Source organism: Biomphalaria glabrata, chromosome 14, assembly GCF_947242115.1.
Source record: "Biomphalaria glabrata chromosome 14, xgBioGlab47.1, whole genome shotgun sequence".
NCBI lineage: Eukaryota > Metazoa > Mollusca > Gastropoda > Planorbidae > Biomphalaria > Biomphalaria glabrata.
Window position 1 is genome coordinate 3,799,415 of NC_074724.1, and position 23,479 is coordinate 3,822,893.

Sequence of the window (23,479 nt, forward strand, 5' to 3'; positions counted from 1 at the left end):
AGTTAAGGCGGCTGGTCATTGTGCTGACCATATGATACCCTTATAAACCATCAACCATAGAAACAGATGAATTTAAATCATCTGCTCTTTCATCATCATCATCAAACTCTATTTGAGTGAGGCTCGAATCCTTCCTTGCTAAAGCCCTGGACAAAAGCCCAGCTGTTTTGTGTAGTGCATGCATGTCACTATACAGGTCGATCTGCACTATAGATCTCATTGGTACAAATCCAAATTTTAAAACGTTCCTCCCTTTGTCCATGGCTCAATGCTATTTGACTGCTTACTGAGATGTAAACACAAGTATTGAACTGCTTTTATAAGACTATACGTCCTCTGTTTGAGACTCCTCAACTCAAGAAAGCGTAAAGAAGGTTGGACGGATGCCAAATAGAGCCGTCAGATTTGTATAATAAATAAATGTTCACATTTGATTAAAGTAGCACCATTAGTGAATCCTTCGATTTGGAGACACTTTGAACCGAAGGGTAATATTTCAAACAAAACAATAATACTTAAAACACTCAAACTAATTTACATATACAAAAATCAAATCAAATACCCAGAAACACATTAAAAGCCGCAATATACTTGGATAAATTCGTACCATTGCTTCTTCATATCTAGTGCTATTAGAGCGAGAAATAGTTTGCCAGATTCAGCCAGGAAAATCAATGACGTGGCAGATCTTAAGCTAGCGATTAATTACTCTAGACCAGCGGTTCTCAACCTTTTATGCTCGGCGACCCCTTTCTACAATCCCCCACTCTGCCGCGACCCCCCCCCACACACACACATACAGCAATAGAAGAGTAGACAATAATAATCCATATTTTCGATGGTCTTAGGCGACCCCTGGCTAATCGTCAATCGACCCCTAAGGGGGTCGCGACCCACAGATTGAGAACCCCTGCTCTAGACCGTACATGGATGCACGTAGGACTTGATTATATCTTCTCATTTGAAGTAACGCCTGTAGGCCTATTATAGAACAAAGATGTAAAACTAGATAATGACAATGTAACACATAACAGACTCAGTCCTTACCCTGTGATCTGTACCAAGACACAACATAAGTACATAAATATATCCCTACTGACCAGCACCAGATCAGAACTCGGCCTGTGGAACTCACCACTGGCTACTTTTATTAACCTCCCTTGAGTAACGCATGTTAAAATCTCTGCTCACAACAAATAAAGAAATAAACATACATACACTCTCATATCATACACACAGTGGCTTCTGACCCCGACACTATCATAAAGTAAAGATTGGAATTCAAAAGATAACCCTTATATCATTAAAAAAATGGAGATCTTGTTTACATAAGCTACACAATCTTAAAGTATTTAGAAGTACTATATATATTATTAACTCTTTCTCTCCGTAATTATTTACCACATTCTGATGGAATCAACGTTGGTATCGTCTGTTAGGAGAGAAAGAGTTAAAGTTGGAACATATTTTACATGCTAGCTTCAGTAATTATGATTTATGTCTATCCAGCTTTATTCAACAACGCTCATATACGAGTAGGGGACATAGGGGATTCATTTAGACCAGGGGTGGGCAAATTACGGACGCGGGCCACATGCGGCCCGCCGAAGTGTTTTATGCGGCCCGCCGACGCCTAAAGAAATCAATTGTTGCCACACATTACACATATAAAAATGCAAATATATTTAAACAAATAATTGTAAATAAATATCTATAGATCTAGTAATTATTTAAACTTTTGATTCTTATCACTTATCTTGAAGAGGCTAAATAAACATTGTCTTTAAACGTCATTCTAAAAAGTTTAAAGTAAACGAAGATTATTCTTAATGTCAATATTTCGAAACATTCAGTCAAAGCCAATATTTATTTAATTCTATCAAAAACTATGTTGAAAGTGTTAGGTCGGCGTGTACAAGATCTCAAGTGTAACATCTAATGGAGCTGGTGCTTTGACTAAGAGAAACAGGCTTTTTAATAAAATAAAGCATTGAATATCAAATATATTGTTAGAATTGATTTCTCAATGATCTTATTATTGCCACAGGGCCAGCCTTAGACATAGACAAACTGCTTAGTGTCCCCAATTGGTGAGGGCCTTGCATGTACTACTAGGTTATTATTTTAGAGAAGAAATAGCGAAACTTGTCCTCAATGTTATTATTGAAGTACAATAGGTTTTTAGTAAATTGAATAATTTTACTGTTGTCGATTTTTGTTTAAATTTTATTTGAGGCCAACTAATTCACTTTGCCAAGGGCCTCCAATTATCTGTAGCCGGCTATGACTGGCAGTTCCGAGAAGTACTTAAAGATTTGGAACAAAACATTCCGATGTTCGGTTACACAGTAGTATCTGCTGGCCTAGAAGAATATGGAATCTCAAGGAAAAAATAGTTAGGTTCATCGAAGGACATTGACTGTGACTTTGTTACTAATATTTCTAATGAAGAGTTGAAGACAGACTTCATGCTTATCATCGGAACCATTGCAATGCTTTGTTTGCAAATGAAATGTATGTGCATCTTAAATCTTTTCAAACAAAGTTATTCCACTTCTCGAGCCAGCGAGTGAAATCGAGTCTTATCATTTTCCTTAGCTGAAAGGTGAAACTATTTCTAGTGAAATGGATGAAATTACAAGACTTATTGGGATTCCTTAATTGTGAAGTTTGAAATCAAATTTTAAGACGTCAAGATCTTGGAACTAGCTTTCAATACCATCAGCTCACCATTTAATGCAGAAGCTGATTCAGCTCCAGATGACATAACTCCAAGTAAATTATGACCTGAAAAAGTAATTCCAGTGAGTTCTTCCACAGAAGTTTCATGACTGCCAGAAGCTGTATTCCCATACTTAAGAAAACTTTGCTGCGAAGCTGTCACATTATTCGGAACCTAATTCATCTGTGAACACTCTCTATTTCGTTTGTTTGAAAATTATGAAGTGTTAGAACAGGTAAATGCACACTGACTGTAATTTGACAGCAGTCGCAAGAACAAAACTAGTAAGCTAGTTCTACAGTTACAGAACATTATGCACGGATGTAAACAGTTAAATGCTTCACATTAAGTACAATTGAACATTTGTGGTGAAATGTTGTGATGTGAAAAGACAATAACAAAATTTAACCCTTTAAACGCGTGTGGTAGATTAGACTCTAAACATAGGAATTGTAATTCCATTTTGTATGCACTCATTGTAAAATAGCTCAGCACTTTAAGGAAAAAAATAATATTCGTAAACATAATTCCAAAAAATTGCTAACTGTAGTTGTAATTCCTCAATTTAATGAGTAAAAAAAAATGATGCGGCCCGCCAGTCCCCAAATTTTTTTAATGCGGCCCTCGGTAGAAAAAGGTTGCCCACCCCTGATTTAAACTATTCCCTTTCAAATGTTAGTTCCTATCAGTAAAATTCTAGTTAATACAATGTATCTCAGCTACTTATTCATGGATGTGTAAAGATGAAGATATTTCTGTAGGAGTTTTTGATGAGCTGAAAGGTGATATACACAGCACTAATGAATAACGCAAAGGCCCTCTTAGTCGCCAATTAGCTTTTACTGACGTTGAAAAGAGCTTCTTCTTCTTCTTCTTGAAACTGTCAGGTAGAGTTGAGCTTTCAGCTCTTGGAACTCTCTGGCTTCAGGCGACTTCAGAAAGAGATAGATGAATACCACTTACAAAGGCCGCGGGATACACATTTAAGACCAAAAGACAATCCACTGCCGAGGATAGAAGTATATGGCGAAAAGAGAATTTAAATCGACCACCGGCGGACAATGGTTGTGTCTTCGCTGAATCTGGGCAAAATATAAAGGTCGCATCTAGGGCTAAGTAGCCATGTGAAATAGTGCACTCCTAATTAATTTTCGGACTTATTTATACTTTTAGTAAAGTTTATTGTTTTATTTTTTTAGCAATTTTACATACTTACACTTTAAAATATAACTATTTGAGACACAAGTCGAAAGTTTCCGAATCTCACTCTAGCTTGTTGGTGACTTTACAAGGAAGCAAAATATAAAAATACTTTTATGAAAAAAAGCTCATCTAATGGAAAGAACTCCACATATTAAGACCGTATCTCTCAATACTATTGCGTTTATTTTTCTTTTTCCGTATCAAACAAAATAATTTTCTTTGATTTGTTAAATTTTTTTTATTGTTTCATGTTTTGCTAGGTTTTAGTGACTAAGTGTGTGTCAAGTCTCTACTTGATCCATGAATGGAAAGTGTTTGAGATGTATTTCAGCTTCTTATTCATGGATGTGTAAAGGTGTTTAAAGATGAAGATATTTCTGTAGGAGTCTTTGATGAGCTGAAAGGAAGTGTGCTGGAAACATACACTTAATCCATGAATGGGAAGTGTTTGACATGACGGGTACAAACATTGTAGGAGTTGATCTAAACTTTATTTTTTTAAAAGTATTTCATTCATTGCATAGGATGTAGGGTTCTATTTTTTAATTAATTCATTCCGAAAACATTTTCACTTTTATTTTTAGTTTCTCAAATTTAAATAAATAATAATAAAAAAAAACTTTTTAATTCTCCCCACGGACACATTTCAAGAGTTAAAACACTTACTCTTATCAATATGAATAAATCCTGCAGACACCGAAACAAATGAAGAGTGGAATGATATCTAAGTCACATGACTTCACACAGATTTCGCAATGCCTAACTGCGTCTTATTACAATATCTAGATATTTCCTGGGGAAAAAAAGTTCTCATTTATTTTTACTCACTCTTTGTTTTTTCAAGATAAAAATATGTCACTGTCTGTAGTAGATCGTAGAACGACATCTCAATATATATATAGGTCAGTCGATCTTGTTATTTATCGTGCTACAGAGAGTGTGCCACGGTAAGGATGTGCAATTATTTTTTGTTAATTATTTATATATTACTTTAAAACTAACTAGTTCTTTCTATTCACAAGGATTCTCGGAGATGTATTCTAATTGATTTGAAATAATACATTTTGTACTAATTAAAACAAACTAAAGATTAAGACATTGACATTATAAGCTAAACTAGACTTAGAGGCCTCTGGGGTGTTAAACCTTTCTGTCTTTCAATGCTTTAAAACTAACATACTTACTATGCAGAAATGTTTGTATTGCAGTGTGCGGTAAATGTAGGCCTACTTTTGTTTTTATTATCTAATTTTTGTAATTTATCATACTTATGGACTCGGCCACAGGGTCATGGGTGAACATTTCATAATAGAAAACATTGGTCTGTTTTGTTGACATAGGAAGTATGTAGGTCATGAAGGCAAAACTACATTTCAAAAAACAGATGTCAAGAAAAATAGAACAGACATTTATCTATTTATATCTAAAAGAAACACAAAGAGAAAACAAAAGCATTAAGACCACATAATGAGATAGAAATGTCTTTTGATTAATTTAAGGATGGAATTATTCTGAGTTATTTATTTTTAACCTATTCTCTCTATGGGGATTTTTATGCATTCGGGATTCCCCTTAAAGATTTGTTTTCTTTAAAAAAAAATTACATTGACTTAAACACTACTTAGAATTCATTTTGCGTGTAAATCCGATAGATTGCTGAAATAAGCGTACGATATCAGATCATAGTGTGGTGGGTTTGGCACAGAACAAACTAAATGACATGACGAAGGCAATTCGCAGGACGATTCCAAACTGTTTATTATACATTAAAGACCTGCAGCCATACGTAAACACATGGTGTAGAACCAGGCACAAAAGGGAGTGGAGACGACTTAGGTCCAGTAACATACGGACATTACAGCGACAAGAGATGCCGGTCGAATGGACAGTGCCCACGGTGTCTGCCTTTTTATGCGCGGACACAATGTGCCATCTAGGGGGAAGGGTCACGTGGCTATCTGGGTGGCCGGTGTTTCCTGAAAAGGTATCCACTCCACTACAATATAAATACAAAGTTTTATGTATTTATTGAAAGGCCTTTGTCCTAGCTTCAGTGGAGTAACTAGGATATATGACGCCTAGTGTGTCAGTTCCTGTTGAATGATCTTCAAAAACACATAGCAATAAAAACGAAATAATGGACAGAAATCCTCTTTGTCTCAAAACAACATATATTTAAGAGCAGCGGTTCTCAACCTTTTATGCTCGGCGACCCCTTTTTACAATCCCCAACTCTGCCGCGACCCCCACCCCACACACATACAGCAAAAGAAGAATAGACAATAACACTCCATATTTTCGATGGTCTTAGTCGACCCCTGGCAAATTGTCAATCGACCCCCAAGGGGTCGCGATCCACAGGTTGAGAACCCCTGCTTTAGAGTCTTAGACTTTTACTTGCGAAATTGTCATAATAAATTTCCTTTCACTCCGCCCTCCTCCCACATTAGCCATCTAATAAGTCTTGGGGGGTGGGTGTGATGTAAGCTCCTCCAATGGAGAGCCCGGGTGCCAAGCATTTCATGCAGAAATACATTATAGTGTTATCTAAAGTGCGAAATTTAGCATAGAAACTGGTGTCATGGGCCAACACTGATATACGATTTACATTTTGTTTTGTTTTTTGGTCACGCTGGGAAAATGTAACCGTTCTGCTTGATAGAATCACATTGGTAGAGCGCTGTCAATTCAAGTCTCATATTCTTTGATCAATATTGAATATATAAGCTTTGTTTGTTCTTTCAAGTTTTCTGTTTTCTTTAGCTTCTTATTGTGTTCTGTTACAGATGTCACAGTGTAGTTTCGGTAAGTCACTATATACTTTCTGGACTTGTGACACATTTCATATATACCTTTTTAAAGTATTAACAATCAAGTGTATAAACCAATATAACTATTGCTGGATAAGAAATGACTTTATTACTTTATTTATTCCTAGAATCGTGTGTAGAGGATGGTTCCAGGAAGGTCAAGGTTCGCAGCCTGTATGACCAAACGTTCCTTGATGTTGATATCGATATTTTTCATCAGGGATTGCCTCATAAAGTAAAGACAGTTCAAGAGGTCAGTTATCTTTGAGAGCTAGATGGTCACAACAGTAACAGAATAAGGTTTATGGACTGTCATAACACTTGCCATTCAGACATTAATCTATGTGTTCATTAAGATAAGTCTCAAACATTATTTAAAGGAAATGGAATATTTGCCATTTTCATTTTTGTCAAGGTTGTTTTCATTAGGAAGCGTGGTCGAGAGGCCAAGTGCGCTTGAACTTGGCTTGGCTACCTAGAAGGGCTCGAGGTTCGACACCCGACTCGGGCAGAGTTGTGTTTACTGAGCGCCTAAAGGCAGCACGGAAAACCAACTCCTGGATACCCCTCCCCCCAACTGGTCCACAAATGAGATTGGACAAAAGCGCTCTGAGCATGAAAGTAGCGCTATATAAAAGCTATAATAATAACACTTCTAAAGGTTTAAATCTGTTAATGATCCAGTAGCTCTGAAGGTGTATGCAGATTCAGTGACATTTATTTCAATCTATTTTTTGTTGTTGTTGTTGTTTTTTTTACAAAGTTTATATCAACTCACTCTGTCTGTTTGTCTGTCTGTCTGGTAAAACGTTTGAGCACATTATTTCTCCCACACTCATTCTAGGATCTTGTTGAAACTTTCCACAATTATTTATTTCACCTAACAAACTGAAACAATTTTTAAAAAGTTACCAATTAGTCAATTAATTTATGGGTAATTAAGTATGTTCTTTGCTAGCAAAAAGGTAAATAACTTCAACATTATTGAGGTATGTAAATGTGAAGTTTTTCCCGTTTAATAAACTTTGCTGATTTTTAAAGCATTTCTATATTTTGCTTGCTAGTATTATTGTTTATTGAAAGAGAACAAAATACAAACAGGAACGAGATTAATCTAGTGGCTTGTGCACACTTTCTGAAACAAACGTTTGGTTTAAGTACATTTATAATTAAGCTGAATATCAACTACCCTAACGTGGTAGCCCATCTGTAGTATACGTGTTGCGTCTCCATGGCGCTGACGTCCATAATATAGTCTCTCATGGCCGTCACCTAGCGACGCCATAGAACGCTCGGAGCATAGTGGGACATGTAGAGCACACGGGTCAAACCCTGCACCCCAAACCAGCTTCAGTTGTCTGGACCCTGTCCTGCCACTGGATTCATCTGGCAAGGGGCGAGAGAGTGAGACTGATGCAGCGCAAATCTCTCTCACTTTAATACATTTTCATCGCGCAAGTTACATTCTCATCTCCCATGTTCATCAATCAAAAAGCCCTGCGGCGATAGGCAAGTGGCGAAGTGGCAAGTGATTTGCTATGTGCGTGCCCAGCAAGAATTGGAGCTTAGAGCCGTCTTCGAGTTCATAGGAAATAAGAAATGCCCTCATCTTCAACCACGATGTGGCAAAATATACAGGTCGAAATCGGGTTTGTGTGGTAGTGTGAATTTTTGCACTGATCCTTTATCTTCTGAATGGAGAGCAATAACTTATAAACCCAAATTTAAATATTGTGTGTTCTTTTTTTTTTTTTTTTTTAAGGTTAAGACCTCTATACTGAAAGTGATTGGCCCAGGCACAAATCCAGACCACTATATCATGACTGGTGTCAAGGGAGAAGACCTTGTGACTATGGACGAGAGCACACCAATAACTACTTATGACGATTATTTGAACTGCAACACATCGTATCTAGAATTTCAAGTTAATATTTTATTTGAATGTAAAATCTACATCAACAACTAGATGTATACTTCGAAGTTTTAATGGATTGACTCTATATATAACCAAATAATTGTCTGTAGATTGGTTTCTTCTTGGGTTTTAGTTTCAAATTGAAATACATTTTCCGCAATGTTGTCCATTTGTTTTCTTGTATATTGTTGTCCATTTGTTTTCTTGTATGTTGTTGTCCATTTGTTTTCTTGTATGTTGTTGTCCATTTGTTTTCTTGTATATTGTTGTCCATTTGTTTTCTTGTATGTTGTTGTCCATTTGTTGTCTTGCATATTGGTGTCCATTTGTTGTCTTGTATATTGGTGTCCATTTGTTGTCTTGTATATTGGTGTCCATTTGTTGTCTTGTATATTGGTGTCCATTTGTTGTCTTGTATATTGGTGTCCATTTGTTGTCTTGTATATTGGTGTCCATTTGTTGTCTTGTATATTCGTGTCCATTTGTTGTCTTGTATATTGGTGTCCATTTGTTGTCTTGTATATTGGTGTCCATTTGTTGTCTTGTATATTGGTGTCCATTTGTTGTCTTGTATATTGGTGTCCATTTGTTGTCTTGTATATTGGTGTCCATTTGTTGTCTTGTATATTGGTGTCCATTTGTTGTCTTGTATATTGGTGTCCATTTTTTTTCTTGTATATTGGTGTCCATTTGTTGTCTTGTATATTGGTGTCCATTTGTTGTCTTGTATATTGGTGTCCATTTGTTGTCTTGTATATTGGTGTCCATTTTTTTTCTTGTATATTGGTGTCCATTTGTTGTCTTGTATATTGGTGTCCATTTGTTGTCTTGTATATTGGTGTCCATTTGTTTTCTTGTATATTGGTGTCCATTTGTTGTCTTGTATATTTGTGTCCATTTGTTGTCTTGTATATTGGTGTCCATTTGTTGTCTTGAATATTGTTGTCCTCTCGTTTTCTAGAACATGTTAACGTTAGGTATAAGTGTGTCTTCAAAGCTTTTATCAATTCTCTCTGTCTCTCTGTCTGTCTGGTAAAAAGTTTGTACACGTTAGTTCTCCTACACCCAATCTCGGATCAAGCTGAAATTTTGCACAATTATTTCTTTTGCCTGACAAACAAGAATCAATAGAAACAATTAAAAAATTATTTAATTAATATTTGTAATTAACTATATTGTTTGGTATCTCGGACAAGGGGAAAATATTGTAGGCCTACATGACTGAAGTGGTGGTATAAGCTGAATCAGTCGTGTCTTTATAGGTCGTCGCCTTAATTTAGACAAAAAATACATAAATATGCAATCTTCTTTAGTCATAAGTACCTCACTCGCAGAGTGTTTTGCACGTCTGGCCGAGAAGGCATGAGTCACAAGTTCGAATTCAGGTCTTTCAGCTTTTTTTTAAAATGCATTTAAAAACTGATTATGGAACAATTCACCCAAATAGTCCCCCACCCCTTCATTTTCTTAACTAGTCCAGACACGTGACTAGGATCATGGCGTAGTCAGAAAGCTAAAGACATGAAATGGCGTTAAACAAAAACAATTGGTAAAAAAATATTATTAAACACACAGATTTATTTCTGTTGGTCAAGATCTATTACAAATTTAATGACATGGCTGATCCAAAGTCATTGATACAATAAGCTTTGTTTTTTTTTAAAGAGTATTTTATATGTTTTTGTTTTTGTTTTCTTTTTTGTTCCACTTCTAAATCTTTTCTCTTCGCCAGCTGAAGTCTGCCACGTACTCTCGCTAGGAGGAGAAGGAAATAGGATTCCAGTTTGTTGCAGTTCAAAATGACTTCTAAAGATTTTGAAAGAGACTTTTTGGTGTTTTTACGTATTCAAATCAAGGCAGCATATCAACTGTTGAGCCAAATTTTTAATTAAATATTTGTAAAGAATATATTTCTTTGAAACTTTAATGAAAAAAAAGCATTTAAAAATACCATTGTCTAAACTTTTTTAAAAACTATATCTTCTTGTATATATTCTTGTTGATATAATTCATAAAAGTACACAGAGTCAATGTCCCTTTTTTTTTTTTTGGTTCTATTTTTATCGACTTTTTTTTTACATTCATGTATATATTCTTTAGCGAGTGATAAATATTTCAGCAGGACTAGTATTAGCTTATACATTTCCCCTCTATTCTGCTTATAGAGGTTAATCAAAAATAAAACAGTAATACTGATAATTTAATAAAACTAAATTATTTAATTCATCTTTTAAACGAATTTTGTCTATCATTCCCGGATATGTAAAATGAGAACAAAGGATCCTCTTGAAATTCTTTCACTGTAACTTTATTATGGTCACACGACATATTTTTTTAAAACTAAAAATATTTATCGATTAGAAGTAATCATATTATTTGTTAGAAAGTATGAGCTTCAGTCATCTCTTCCTATATGAATTATTAAAAGTTATTTATTACAAATGGGACTTCACTAGAGATCCGTGTTTTTCTATCTCCAGCTAATGAAGAACTTGTAGCACTTATAAAAACCTGCTCTCTACTGTTACTAGAGTTACCGACACATTTTTTGCTCAATTTTTAAATGTATCGTCACTCTAAAATGAGATTATTTTGCTAAAAACTGTTTAGAAAATGTAACTTGTTTTTCTGCGCATAGTATTTTTTTAAAAACATACGTTCATACTTCATAGTTTGAAATCATTTACATTCACAATTTGCGCATTTTCGTGAATGGCAACGAATCATATTATCTTTTTTTTTTATTAAATGTTATGTCAATTTTTGCAGCAAGCATTGAACTTTTTATGGATTGAATAAACATGATCACTACACCTTATGAAATTCTTTTTTTTCTTTCAATTCAACATTTGTGTTTTTAAATATCCATACAAATGTTATTGCATTAGTTACCATTCAACAGCTGCACTGAATCGGACACTTGGGGGACGACCGCTACATTAAAGGTGATCTTTTATAGTGAGCTTGAAGGAGGAGGGTGAAACAGACTTGCCCCCCCCCCCCCACTGGGGATGACACCCCACTGAAAGTGTTATAAAGATCAACTCTGGCACTATTTTGCTCTCTCTGGCATAGAGGAAATTAGTTGTCAGCAAACGACCTCTGAAACTGACTGAAACAGAGAGTTATACAGCTCTCACGAAGTCCCGCCGCAGAAGACGTAAAGGAAACTTAAATAGACACCCGCAGGTCATCGGCTTTGTCTGCATTAGATTTGGAAAATATGCAGGTCGAAACTGGGTTTGCTTGTCCATGTGAAACACTGCACTCATTCTTGATTTTCGGACTTGAAGACATTGTCATTATCATTTTTATTATTATATTATTATTATTATTATTATTATTACAGTTGTTGTAGTTGTTGCAAACTATTTTTCAATTCCCACTAGCAGCTTAGAATTGTTTTCATGGATGGAAGATGGAAGGGTGGGTGGTCAAAGCATGGAAGCTTTAAAGAACGAATGAATCATTTATTTGGGGAAGGTGGTCGGTGGCCTGTTCCACAGACGGGACCACAGGCAGAGATAAGATGAGATGATTAGTGGCCCCCCCCTTTTTTTTTTCTATGACAAATACAATGTGAATGTTTAGTGTAGTAAAGGATCCTAGCAATGGAATTGAGATGCTACAGAAAGATCCTAGGTATCATACACAAAGACTGCATCACAAAAGATGAGATTGGAAACAGGACTAGTGCATCGATTGGACTCCACGATGACCTGATAGCTATTGTTTAAAAAAAAAAACAACTAACTAAACCTATGTGGTCATAACACAACGTCCTCATGGACCTGTCATTGAAAGAGATTCTAACAAAGACTGATTAAAGGCGGAGAGGAATGGATAAAGACCGTCAACAGATAAGATCTGTTGCCCCAATGGGCCAACAAACAAAGAGATAGGTGAAGGTGATTCTTTCAACATAAGAAATCATTAATTTAAAAATATTCTTTTAAAACACTTGTTAAAACAATATAAAATCAATGAATTTCGTTGTCAGAGTTATTGTTTATAAAAATGTAAATAAGTAATATGAATTTATCAATTCCTAGTTTATATTCAAGCAAAGTTTGCTCATAGTCAATGAAACATTATTTCATTTGTCATTGAAATGTGGGGGAAAGGGCAGCCAGTATGGGTGTTGAACTCACGATTTTCTCATTACAGCTCGACGCTCTAACAACCTGGTTAACTGGCCATACTACACACGGTCTGGTCTAACATAGGCCTAAATTAATAGATATAGGTTTGGGAATACGAATAAAGAAAAAAGCACGGAAATAGCTGCACCGGATGACACCGATACTAGCGACGCCACTGGCTCCATATTGATATTTTTGCAGTAAGCAGAGTTTATTTTTATATAGTGCCACGTCATTTGTACATAAAATTTCCGGAGTTATAAATAACCCCTCGTCCATTTAATAAAGGCGCTTAAACTTGAAGCCAGTTACTCCGAATCTTTGCCAGGCAAAGTTCCATTCAGTTTAGAGGTAAGATTATTTGTGTATAATTTTGAACTAATTCAATAAAAATAGCCGATTATAACTTAATTTTCATCGTATGGGTGCTGTGACAGTTAGCGTAACAAAATTCCTCCGATTTTTCAGGTCAACAGGATATCAAGGACAAGATAGACCGGTCTATTCATTTACCTTGTCAAGCCATTTTTTGTTGTGACGATCTTGACAAGAGAGCAAGTATTGATAATTAGTTCTTTTCATGTCATCGTTCTGTCTTCTATCTTCTTTAAGATGAGAACAGTGTTATAATCTTGACCTTATTTTATTGTACCGGTATATTTTTTTAAAATTTATTTATTATTTGCTATGGTAGCAAGTGGTAAAGCGCTAACGGGTTCGAATCCTTGTGAAGACTAGGATTTCTATTTTCGGGATCTTTAGGGCGCCTCGTCCACCCAGCTCTAATTGGTACCTGACATTAGTTGGGAAAATGTAAAGGCGGTTAAAGTGGTCGTTGTGCTGGCCACATGACACCCTCGTTAACCACAGAAACAGATGACCATAGCATCATCTATGATGATAGATAGATTGTAAGGTCTGAAAAGGGAAATAAAGAATTTTTTTTTTTTTATTTCTTAAAAATATGTTTCTCATATAGATGTACCAGTGAGGTATGTTTATATGATCTTAGGCCTACTAACATTACAGATTTAGCCTAATGCTGAAGTTGGATATTAGTTTTACATAGCAAACTTGTCTGGTTTGAAATCTTATTTTCATAGATTTAAGTCTAGACATAGTAGAAATAGCTCTAGTCTAGTCTTTGTCTCCTTTCAGATGGCAGTTAACGGTTAGATCAGTTCTCTATTTTTTTCCCTCTCATTTTGGCTTGATTTTGCAACATGTAAAAATCAAGAAACTGATTGTATTTTTCTGCATCTTGTGTATGTGTGTGAAACGCCTCTTCTAAAACTATTGCATGTAAGCATGGCCGGCCTTATAATAGACCGTTTTACCGATTACTCCAAAATAGGGCTCCTTGCCTAGCAGGGGCCCCGCAATTTACATTAAGCATAAAACTAATACTCACGGCTCTTGTCACAGGCTTTTGAAGATGTCTAGGGCTTAGAAGAGTTAGTTTATCTATCATACGATTGACAAAGCTTTAATTAACCCAGTGCCACCTATTGCATTTGAGTTGCTTCCTATGCATGTTGTATAATCAATGTTGATCTAATAATAGTAATAGTTGTAATTATAAACATTGGGACCTGCAATTTGTAGCCTAAGACCGGCCCTGAATGTAAAGGTGCCAGTCAACTCGTAAGTAAAAATGTAGAACTTCTTTCATAAGTTGAGATATGCAGTGCAGATGATGAAAAGGTCATCTGTTTCCATGGCCGACGATTAACGAGTGTATCATGTAGCCAGCACAATGACCAATTGACTTAACTGTTTTCAACTAATGCCAGGTACCCAGTAGAGCTGAGTGGGTTCATGAGCATCCTGCAATTAAAAATTCTAGTCTTCACCGAGATTGGAACATGAAACCTGTCGGTTCGTAAGTCTAACGTAAGCCACAATGCATAAATGTATTAAGAACTATAAATAGACAAGGAAATGTATTGCCTTGTTGCAGTAAGGATTTGAGTTTCAGACTAAACGAATGTTTGAACGCCTTGGCGGATATTTCGACTTTTGAATGAGCACGACATATATTCCTCAGTGCAGGCTTGATACATAGTTCATTGAATGGAGACAACTAATTAGAAAACTACAACGGAAACGAGGGATGAGTTCTCTAAGTACTTAACAAATGACTTTCATAGGACTAGAAAAAAAAATAATACCAGTAGCATTAGGGCAAATGGGTTGAGTGATTAAGCGCTTAGCTGGGGTCATGTGTTCGAATCTCGGTGAAGACAGGGATTTTGAATTTGAGGATTTTTTGAGTCCACCCAACTCTACTGGGTACCTGACTTTAGTTGGGGAAAGTAGAAGCAGTTGGTCGTTGTGCTGGCCACATGACAGCCTACTTGTTAACCGTTGACCATAGAAACAGATGAACTTAACATCATATGCCCCATATATCGCAAGGTCTGAAAGGGGAACTTTACTTTTTACTTTCTAGCCCAGTGGCTTAATAAATAAGAGGCTAAGATGTAGCTACTACCAGCAAAGAATGTAGCATATAACAGGAGGGGATGTCATAAATACCAGCAATGAATTTTAGTAAATACCAGCATGGTATGCAATTAATACCGGTAGCAATTTTCCTTTTTTATTATTATTATTTTATTTTTTTTACTTTTCTAGTTTGCCTTTTTTGTTTGCAAATACTTGAGTTTTATTCTTACAATCCGATAATCTCAATATAAAATGTTATTTTTGTGTTAAGGTATATTAAAAATAGACAGAACTTTAGAAAATAAGAATTTAAAGAAACTGATATATGACCTAATGAATCACTTTATTTTCTATATTGTTACAACAGATTTTATAAACCAAATTTTATTCTGTATTAAGAAAAACAATCATATTATTAAAATGTGTTAAACCATATAAATTAAATATTGCTTTAAAATTAAATATATATGAACAATAATTTACTATTTACATCTAGTTTTCGCATCTTATATAGAGATTTAATTTTATACTAAGCGAAATCTAAAAGGAAATAACTTAGGTTATTAAAATCTTACAATGAATCGCAACAAAGTAGAGAGGAAAGATATCTGCGGAAGTTCTAGAACACTTATAGAATATTTATTTTGTTTACATTTCAGCTGAAGCAGGCATAGATGGTCATTACGCAGTAAGTGTACAATTACCCAATGGATATACAGTCAAGAGACAGTTGCCATTTGTAGATCCCGATGGAGATGATTATACCATTGGGCAAGTACGTGAACAAAAAAATGTACACATGTTCAATGAATTACTTATAGTTACTTAGAGTTATATAATAATAATAATAATTTTATTTATAAAGTGCTGTTAACAAACAAAATGTAGGCTCAAGGCGATGTAATAACATTACAAACACAAACAGGACAGAGATATGCAAGAACTAATCTAAAAAAGTTTTAAACAAGTAGGTCTTAATGTTCTTCTTAAAAGTGGTATAGCATGTTGTCTGTCTGAGATCAATGGGGAGTGAGTTCCAAACCTTTGGTCCGTGCCCTGAAAAAGCCCACAGACCGTAGCTTTTGAGGGAGAAACGTGGCACCACTAAAAGCGTTGAGTCCATTAAGCGCAGGGCTCTCTGGGGGACATATGGAGTAATCAGTTCTCTAAGGTACAAGGGCATCTCATTGTTATATATACACTGATGACAAAGTGTGGCGACCTTGTAATCGATTCTCGCTTTCACGGGAAGCCAATGGAGCGTGCGCAAGAGCGTAGTAGCAGAATCTTGTCTTGTTTTTCTAAGGACTATTCGTGCGGCGTTGTTCTGTATACATTGCAGTTTGGCTATTTTGTCATCAGGTATATATAGAGTTTCTTAAATGCACACACACACACACACACACACACAAAGATAAGACACAGTAAGAACAAATAGCGTAAAACGATAAGTAATTTCATAGCAACTGTTCAAAACACTTGGTCTTTGATCGTAGTTTCAAAATCCCGATTTTTACCGCTAGTTAATTTATAATTCATATTCAAAAAGTCATCCAGTGAAATACTTTGTTGGTATATAGGAGGAAAGATCTAGTGGACATAATCCTGAGATTCTAAAAATGGCACAACATTTATCACCAACCAACAATGATGGGTACCTGACATTAGTTGGGGGAAGTTATGGCGGTTGGTAGTTGTGCTGGTCAGATGTCTGCAATACATATAAAAAAAATAATAATCGATTATAGTTTATTGACAATAATAATCGATTATAGTTTATATTATTGCTTATTGACTTTTTTTTTGTTCCAGATCAAAGAGCAAATCTTTTCGGACTTGCCAGTAAACTTTCTTCCAGACGATTACTCATTAGTGTTTGTGCCTTTACAAGAAGAGAATGTTGTTGCCGATGACCAAGAAACACTGACACAATATCACGAACTGTTAGTAGCTGGTTGTAGTGTTATATTCCAGTTGAAAGCTTAAGAGTCTATCTTTTTTTTCATATGCTCCTATTATTGTTATATTATTCCTTTGAATTCGAAAGATTTGACTTTTCAATAATATTTTGTTTTTATACTTTGTAGCTATTTTGATTAAAGAATTCAATTATTTGTAAATTGTAATTCTGTTGACACATGTTCAAGGGTTAGCGCCTAAAAAGACTACATTCTGTGGAGATTATACATTCTTATACAATTGTACATTGTTTATAGAGATTATACTTCTCTAATTACTTTTAAGATTAGAGTCGACTGTTTATTAGATTTGTTACGCCTAAATGATTTTTTTTGTAGGCCTATAACAAGCAATTTTTTTTCTATAAAAGTGTGAAGTAAGATTATTTTCATCAATTGAAGGATTTAATAAACTTTCCTTTTTTTTGTCAGAGTTTTGTTTCGTAATTTATTAATTAAGCTTTCACTTTAGAGAATGTGACAGAATCTTCGTATTTTTTTGGTTTTGTTCAGTTTATCGAGAAAGTTTTGACATAGGGCATTTCCATAATGACAAAGAGGCAATAGCACAAGTGAATGGACCTCATTCACCAATCGTAAACAAACAATATTTAGTTACGTGATCATATTGATAAAACAACCAAAAAAACTGCCACGTGACAGCCACTGTGTATTATAATTAGATCGTAATTTGTATAGAAGAGATAGAGAACCACGTGGTAAAATGTTGTTTGTTTACGATTGGTGACTGAGGTCCGTTAACGTTAAAGAGTTGTTTACATAACAACTGTCTGCACATTGAAAGATGATCACGTGGCTGACGCTTCAGAATGACGTCAAGATGGTCCCAAGTTTTGAACTCTCCCCGCCGCCACTCCCTGCCGTCCTGCAGGAGGTTGGAGTTGGGACGTAATAATGTCTATGTCTAAATCTGGAGAAAGCGTGAAGCTAATAAGCGCTTGGCTTCCTAAGCAAGTGTCCCGGGTTCGAATCTCCTTGAAGATTGGGATTTTGAATTTTGGTATCTTTAGGGCGCCTATGAGTCCCTCAGCTCTAATTGGTACCTGGCATTAGTTGTGGAAAAGTAAAGGCGTTTGGTCGTTAACAGTGGGTCATAAAAAAATATATGTATGAGTGGTAAAGCGTTTGACTTATGAACTGAGAGGTTTTGGGTTCCAATTTCGGTGAAGAATACAATTTTGAAATGCATGAGGCTTATGAACCCACCAAGCTCTACTGACTTAAGCTGGAAAAAGTAAAGTCAGCTGGTCGCTATGCTGGCCACATGATACCGTCTTTAATCATCGGCCATAGAAATAGCTGACCTTTACATTATCTGACCATTAGATCGCAAGGTCTGAAAGACGTACTTTCCTTCTTTTTTTTTCTTTAATCTGAAACTTTTGACCAAAAATTGTAAAGAGATTTATTTATTGTATTTTCTCTTTCTTTATAATAGTTAAGTGTCGACAATAGCTACTTCCAAGGCTTTCATCTCGTTACGACTGGAGGAGGCCAAAACAACAACAATGAAGTGCAATCTAGTACATATGAATTATGGAAATCATTTGGATGCTAGATTGTAAGAACACTCAAACTCGACTCCCACACTACATCAGACTATAATGTCTGTCACCACCTCAAAGTTGGTGCCATAGAGTAGAAACCCTAATTCTGTATTGTGTATGTTAATTCCATATTGTGAATCTTATTCACAACCCATGTGGCACTAAGGTGAACACTTTTGACCTTAGGTGAACCAGAGAGTTAAAGGCAGTCAGTCCACATAGAGATCTTGTAGCAAGCACTTGTATTGAGTCACTTAATATATAAGCAGTAGAGTTAGATGTTTAAAGTAGTTGGTTATAGAATAAGTACTAAGTTGTGATATTCGTATATTACTGTTGGATTAATACTGACCATTCCTGGGTCGAGTTGTTTGGTGTATTCACTATGTGGTGTTATATTAAACTTATTGTGTCTGCTACACCCAGCGTCATTTCATTATTCTGTGATTTGTAACAAGAACCCAATGTCACCGCCACGCCTACATTGATAACAACAGACACATTCATAATATATAAAACAACAACGGTGACATGTCTAACTACATTGATCGAAGCGAAATGAGTACATACCTTTATATAAACGTAATCAGTAACGCCATACAAAGAAGCTTATAAAGAACATACATAGAAGCTTAACAAGAACATACATAGAAGCTTACAAAGAACATACATAGAAATGTACTGCTTACTTCATACATAGAATGGTAATGTCACGTAAATGAGTACATACATTGACAATAATTTATAATAATTGCAATGTCTTCGATTCCAAAGATTAAGGATGAGTGCAGTGTTTCACATGACTACGAAAACCCACTTACGACCTGCATATTTTTCCCACATGTCATGCAGACAAAGCCGTTGTCCGCCAGCGGTGTATTTCATTATTTTGTTTTTTCGACTTTTGTACCTGTCTTCAATGAGAGGGCTTTTTTTTTTTTTTTTTTTTTTTGGTCTCAATAGCACATTTATAGAAGCGTAATAAGTACCTACATACGTACATGTTCTATCCCCCTAATAACGTTATATATATATATATATATATATATATATATATATATATATCAATTGAAAAAAAAAAAGAAAAACAGCTAGTAGATGTTGAAAGAGAAAGCTGGGGAACTCTTTAAAACCTTTGCCCAAGACAGCAGGCTTGGTACAAATTTGAGACGACCCTAGTCATACACCAGCATCAGATGTGGCGAAATATATAAGCCTAAGTACATCTCAATTATCCTCAGTCTTCAGTTACTCATTCAAGGCCTTACTTAGGCCTACTAACGTGTGTATAGCCTAGGTGTGTATGTTTCATTTTGTTTTGCAAACCCTGAACCATCAAGACGGCAGTTCTAAGCGTACCACATAACCACAGATAGCCCTGTTAGGAGGGATAGATTTCTTTTATTATTATGTGCTTCTCATGCTCGACCAAAAAACAAACTGTTTGTCAAATGTTTGACAATGTTTCGGGTGTTCTTTCAGAGTTGGTGATAATCGACTTCCTAGTCTAAACTTCCCGCAGGACGACGGGGGATGGCAGCGGGCAGAATATGAACCCGGGTCCATTGAGACGACCGAAGGACAGTCCAGCGAACATACGGTATGACTAGGCAGCGTTTTTGGCAATTTTTTTCAACCACTTCCCATTCTCGCACCTCGGATCACGTTAAAATTTTGCATACTTATTCATAATCTATGACAAAACATGAAGCAATCCAAAAATTAACAAATTAGTACTAATTAACTAACGTATTTTTTTTTACAGCAGAAATGGAGCTAACCCTCTAATTTTATATAAATGGCAGTAATTAGCATTCCCCCCCCCCCCTTAACCTTTTAAGTGCTGAGTTGTTTTACAATGAGTGCATACAAAATGGAATTACAATTCTGATATTTAGAGGCTAAATTACCACACGCGTTTTAAGGGTTAATGAGCTTATTCTATTTTTTTTTCTTTTATGTTAAAGTTTTTGGTCGATATATAGGTATTCCTAAGTATCGTTATACACATTTACCTGAATGATAGGCCTACATCTACGTAGCTCTTCACATTAAAATTCCACATCATTAAATCTATCTTCGTTATTAAGGGAGGAGTGGGAAGGAGAAGCGCCTCCTATCCACTACCTCGCGAATTCCCACAATTACCAAAGTCCGTTTGACTCAGGACAGGAAAGGCTCATAAAGATATTTCTTTAGCAAAAGGTGAGAATCCTTATAGAGTAAACAATGCTGTTTCTATTGATTCACCACAAATATGGTTTCCTATAATATGTTTACAGTCATCAACTTTTGTGAAGTATGTGTATGTGTACATTTGAATACAGAAAACGATATGTTGTTATGTATGTGTGTCTCTAGTTTGAATGTAGGCCTATTGATATATTTTATTACAACTGTAATTATATTATAGTGCCGGTATACGTTGAAGAACTAATATTGATTAAACAACTGTAAAAATATTGTTGTTTTTTAATTTAAATATTTTTTTAAAATTGTATTTGCGTAATGGAAATGCGCCATTTTGTCTCTCTTAAGGATCAGCACTAGATGATTTCCCTTGTTTCGGATTAATGGGTTCCATATTCTTTCTTGCTTTATAATTATTATTATTATTATATTTTTTAAGCAATTTAAGCTTTAGGTGTAGGGTTAGAGTCTGCAGACTTTACCTGAACGTTTGGAGTACACAGTAAAACACATAAATCTGTTCATCTTTTTTTTTTTGAAGTAACGCCTGGATTTCGTAAGATAAGATATACTGGATTATCAGACAAAGACAAAAAAGGACATATCCTCCTTTCTGAAGTAATGTCCCCGCCAGGCAGGCTTTTACCTAAACTGCGAAAATGTCCAGCTTTCGTTCTGTTGGTTACTTATGAGATTGTATACATAATTGACTTCAACCCTTCATATAAACCACGAAATCAATCTTACAACTTTTTTTTTTAATTAACTTCTTCATGAACTTTTTCGTCAATCTGATCTCTTCGAAAATTTTTAGTTTTATTTTAGCGTCGGTAATGTTTCCATTGATCAACGCACAGGGTGCGCAACAGAGATATACACTCTACATTGACTGATTGAAGACGATTTCATGCTTATAGTTCGCTTTCTCGAAATACAGGATGATGCGAATAAAAATCACTTCCGCAAAGAAAGATGACAAAGCAAATTATTAAGTGTTTTTAGAACTTTTAAATTACTGACAATGTTTCATCTATTTTATAGTAAAGCCTGGTTTTCAATGTTTTAAAGTTTTTACAGCCACGCCCTCAGTACACAAGATTGAGGGCTGACCAAGTTATCAAATTTCAATGTGAATGTATAGAAAACACAGTGTTTATTATTAAACTCAATCCCCTCAAGTCTAAGACCTTGAAAAGATCAACCAGTGGTTTCCAACCTTTTTTTTTTTTTCGCATAGATACCGGCTTAACTTGTATTACATATCTGCAAATTCATCAACTCCATTTTTTAAAACTAATTTCTAACTGTAGTGAATTCAAGAGTGAAAAATTTATATAAAGCAATATTTTAAGTTACATCGTTTTGTTTTTTTCACTGCGATATATTTACTCTACAAAAATTTTATATTAAGTATTTTTCCTAAGCAGTACTAGTCGTTTATATTTTCTGTTTCTCATGTTTGATACGCCTCTGAACTCTTTATATGAGTCTATATTATGTAATTTGAAAAGAAAAATAAAGTAAATGTGGTCATCATCGAATCACGATGGACGAACTATATATATATATAAATATATGTCACGTAATTTGTAGAGACAACTAGTACTACTACTCAAGAGATTGCGACTTCTAATTTCGCCGGGTCGCCTAAGTATGTCAAGACTTTGAAGAGTAATATTGTCTTATCTTATCTTATCTTATCTTACCTTATATAATACAAACGTTACTTCAAAAAAGAAGATGATTACGTCCTACGCGTCATGCATTTAGTCATGCTTATTAACCAATGACTTAAATTCTGCCAAGTCACTGGTTTTCTTGGCTAGCTCAGGCAACCCATTCCATGCTCTAATAGCACTAGGGAAGAAGGAGTATTTGTACAAATTTGTCCTAGCATATGGGACGAGGAATGTGCCTTTATCTTTGTGTCTTTCAGAGTATTTTATTAAATTTTGTTTTTGTATTTGAAGATTATGGTTCAGTGTTTTATGTATGATTGCTACTTTACTTTTGAGCCTTCTGTCCTGAAGGCTTTCTAAATTTAATGATTTTACTAAAGGTGTTACTCTAGTTAAATGTGAATATTCGTTTGTTATGAATCGCACTGCTCTATTTTGTGTCTGTTCTAGTTTCTTAATGTTATCTTGAGTTGAGGGGTCCCAAACGGAGGATGCATATTCTATTATTGGCCTAACCAAGGTTAAATAACATTTTAGTTTTATGTTCTTATTTGATTTATAGAAATTTCTTTTAATAAATCCTAATGCTTTGTTTGATTTTTTTGTAGTTTCATCAATATGTGGATTCCATGACAGTTTTTCATTTATTATAACACCTAGGTATTTTGCGTTTTTAGTCTGTGTTACTGGTTTGCCATGAATAAGATAAGTGGAATTAATTTGTTTTAGTTTTTTTGTTACTCTTAACAACTAACATTTTTCTGGGTGGAAAGACATGCTCCAATTTGATTCCCATTTCTGTAATTCATCTAATTCTCTTTGTAAAATATCTGTGTCTTGTGTT

The 23,479-nt window shown here is 35.1% G+C and overlaps 3 protein-coding genes across 6 annotated transcripts in view; 2 read left to right on the forward strand and 1 right to left on the reverse strand.

Annotated features, from left to right (window-relative positions):
- The window catches only part of LOC106068506 (uncharacterized), a 98,485-nt gene extending 93,775 nt beyond the window's left edge, over window positions 1-4,710 (reverse strand). For all 3 annotated transcript variants that reach the window (XM_056011248.1, XM_056011246.1, XM_056011250.1), the window contains exon 1: window positions 4,592-4,710. The gene's annotated coding sequence lies outside the window, so the exon portion shown is untranslated. The remainder of the gene's footprint in view (window positions 1-4,591) is intronic.
- Window positions 4,711-4,736: 26 nt separating this feature from the next.
- Window positions 4,737-11,463, forward strand: LOC106068508 (uncharacterized). 2 transcript variants are annotated; one of them, XM_056011255.1, is made up of 5 exons: window positions 4,737-4,872; window positions 6,689-6,730; window positions 6,864-6,988; window positions 8,498-8,659; window positions 10,383-11,463. In XM_056011255.1, the coding sequence occupies exons 2-5, from the start codon at window positions 6,712-6,714 to the stop codon at window positions 10,407-10,409; spliced, it is 333 nt and encodes a 110-aa protein (XP_055867230.1). In that variant the 5' UTR covers window positions 4,737-4,872; window positions 6,689-6,711; the 3' UTR covers window positions 10,410-11,463. The 2 variants fall into 2 exon arrangements, with proteins under 2 accessions (XP_055867230.1, XP_055867231.1); XM_056011256.1 differs by having other exon boundaries at window positions 4,746-4,872; window positions 6,712-6,730.
- A 1,605-nt stretch (window positions 11,464-13,068) lies between these two features.
- Window positions 13,069-17,625, forward strand: LOC106068509 (uncharacterized). The gene is made up of 4 exons (XM_013227875.2): window positions 13,069-13,143; window positions 13,951-13,963; window positions 15,900-16,015; window positions 17,053-17,625. Exons 2-4 carry the CDS (start codon window positions 13,951-13,953, stop codon window positions 17,224-17,226), a joined length of 303 nt encoding a protein of 100 aa, XP_013083329.1. The 5' UTR covers window positions 13,069-13,143; the 3' UTR covers window positions 17,227-17,625.
- The last annotated feature ends 5,854 nt before the right edge of the window (window positions 17,626-23,479 follow it).

Bases quoted from the DNA above. Each gene is read 5' to 3' on its own strand.
- LOC106068508 (XM_056011255.1), top strand. The intron at 6,989-8,497 runs GTCAGTTATCTT...TTTTTTTTTAAG, and splicing joins AAGTAAAGACAGTTCAAGAG to GTTAAGACCTCTATACTGAA. The intron at 8,660-10,382 runs GTTAATATTTTA...TCTCTTCGCCAG, and splicing joins CATCGTATCTAGAATTTCAA to CTGAAGTCTGCCACGTACTC.
- LOC106068509 (XM_013227875.2), top strand. The intron at 16,016-17,052 runs GTACGTGAACAA...TTTTTGTTCCAG, and splicing joins ATGATTATACCATTGGGCAA to ATCAAAGAGCAAATCTTTTC.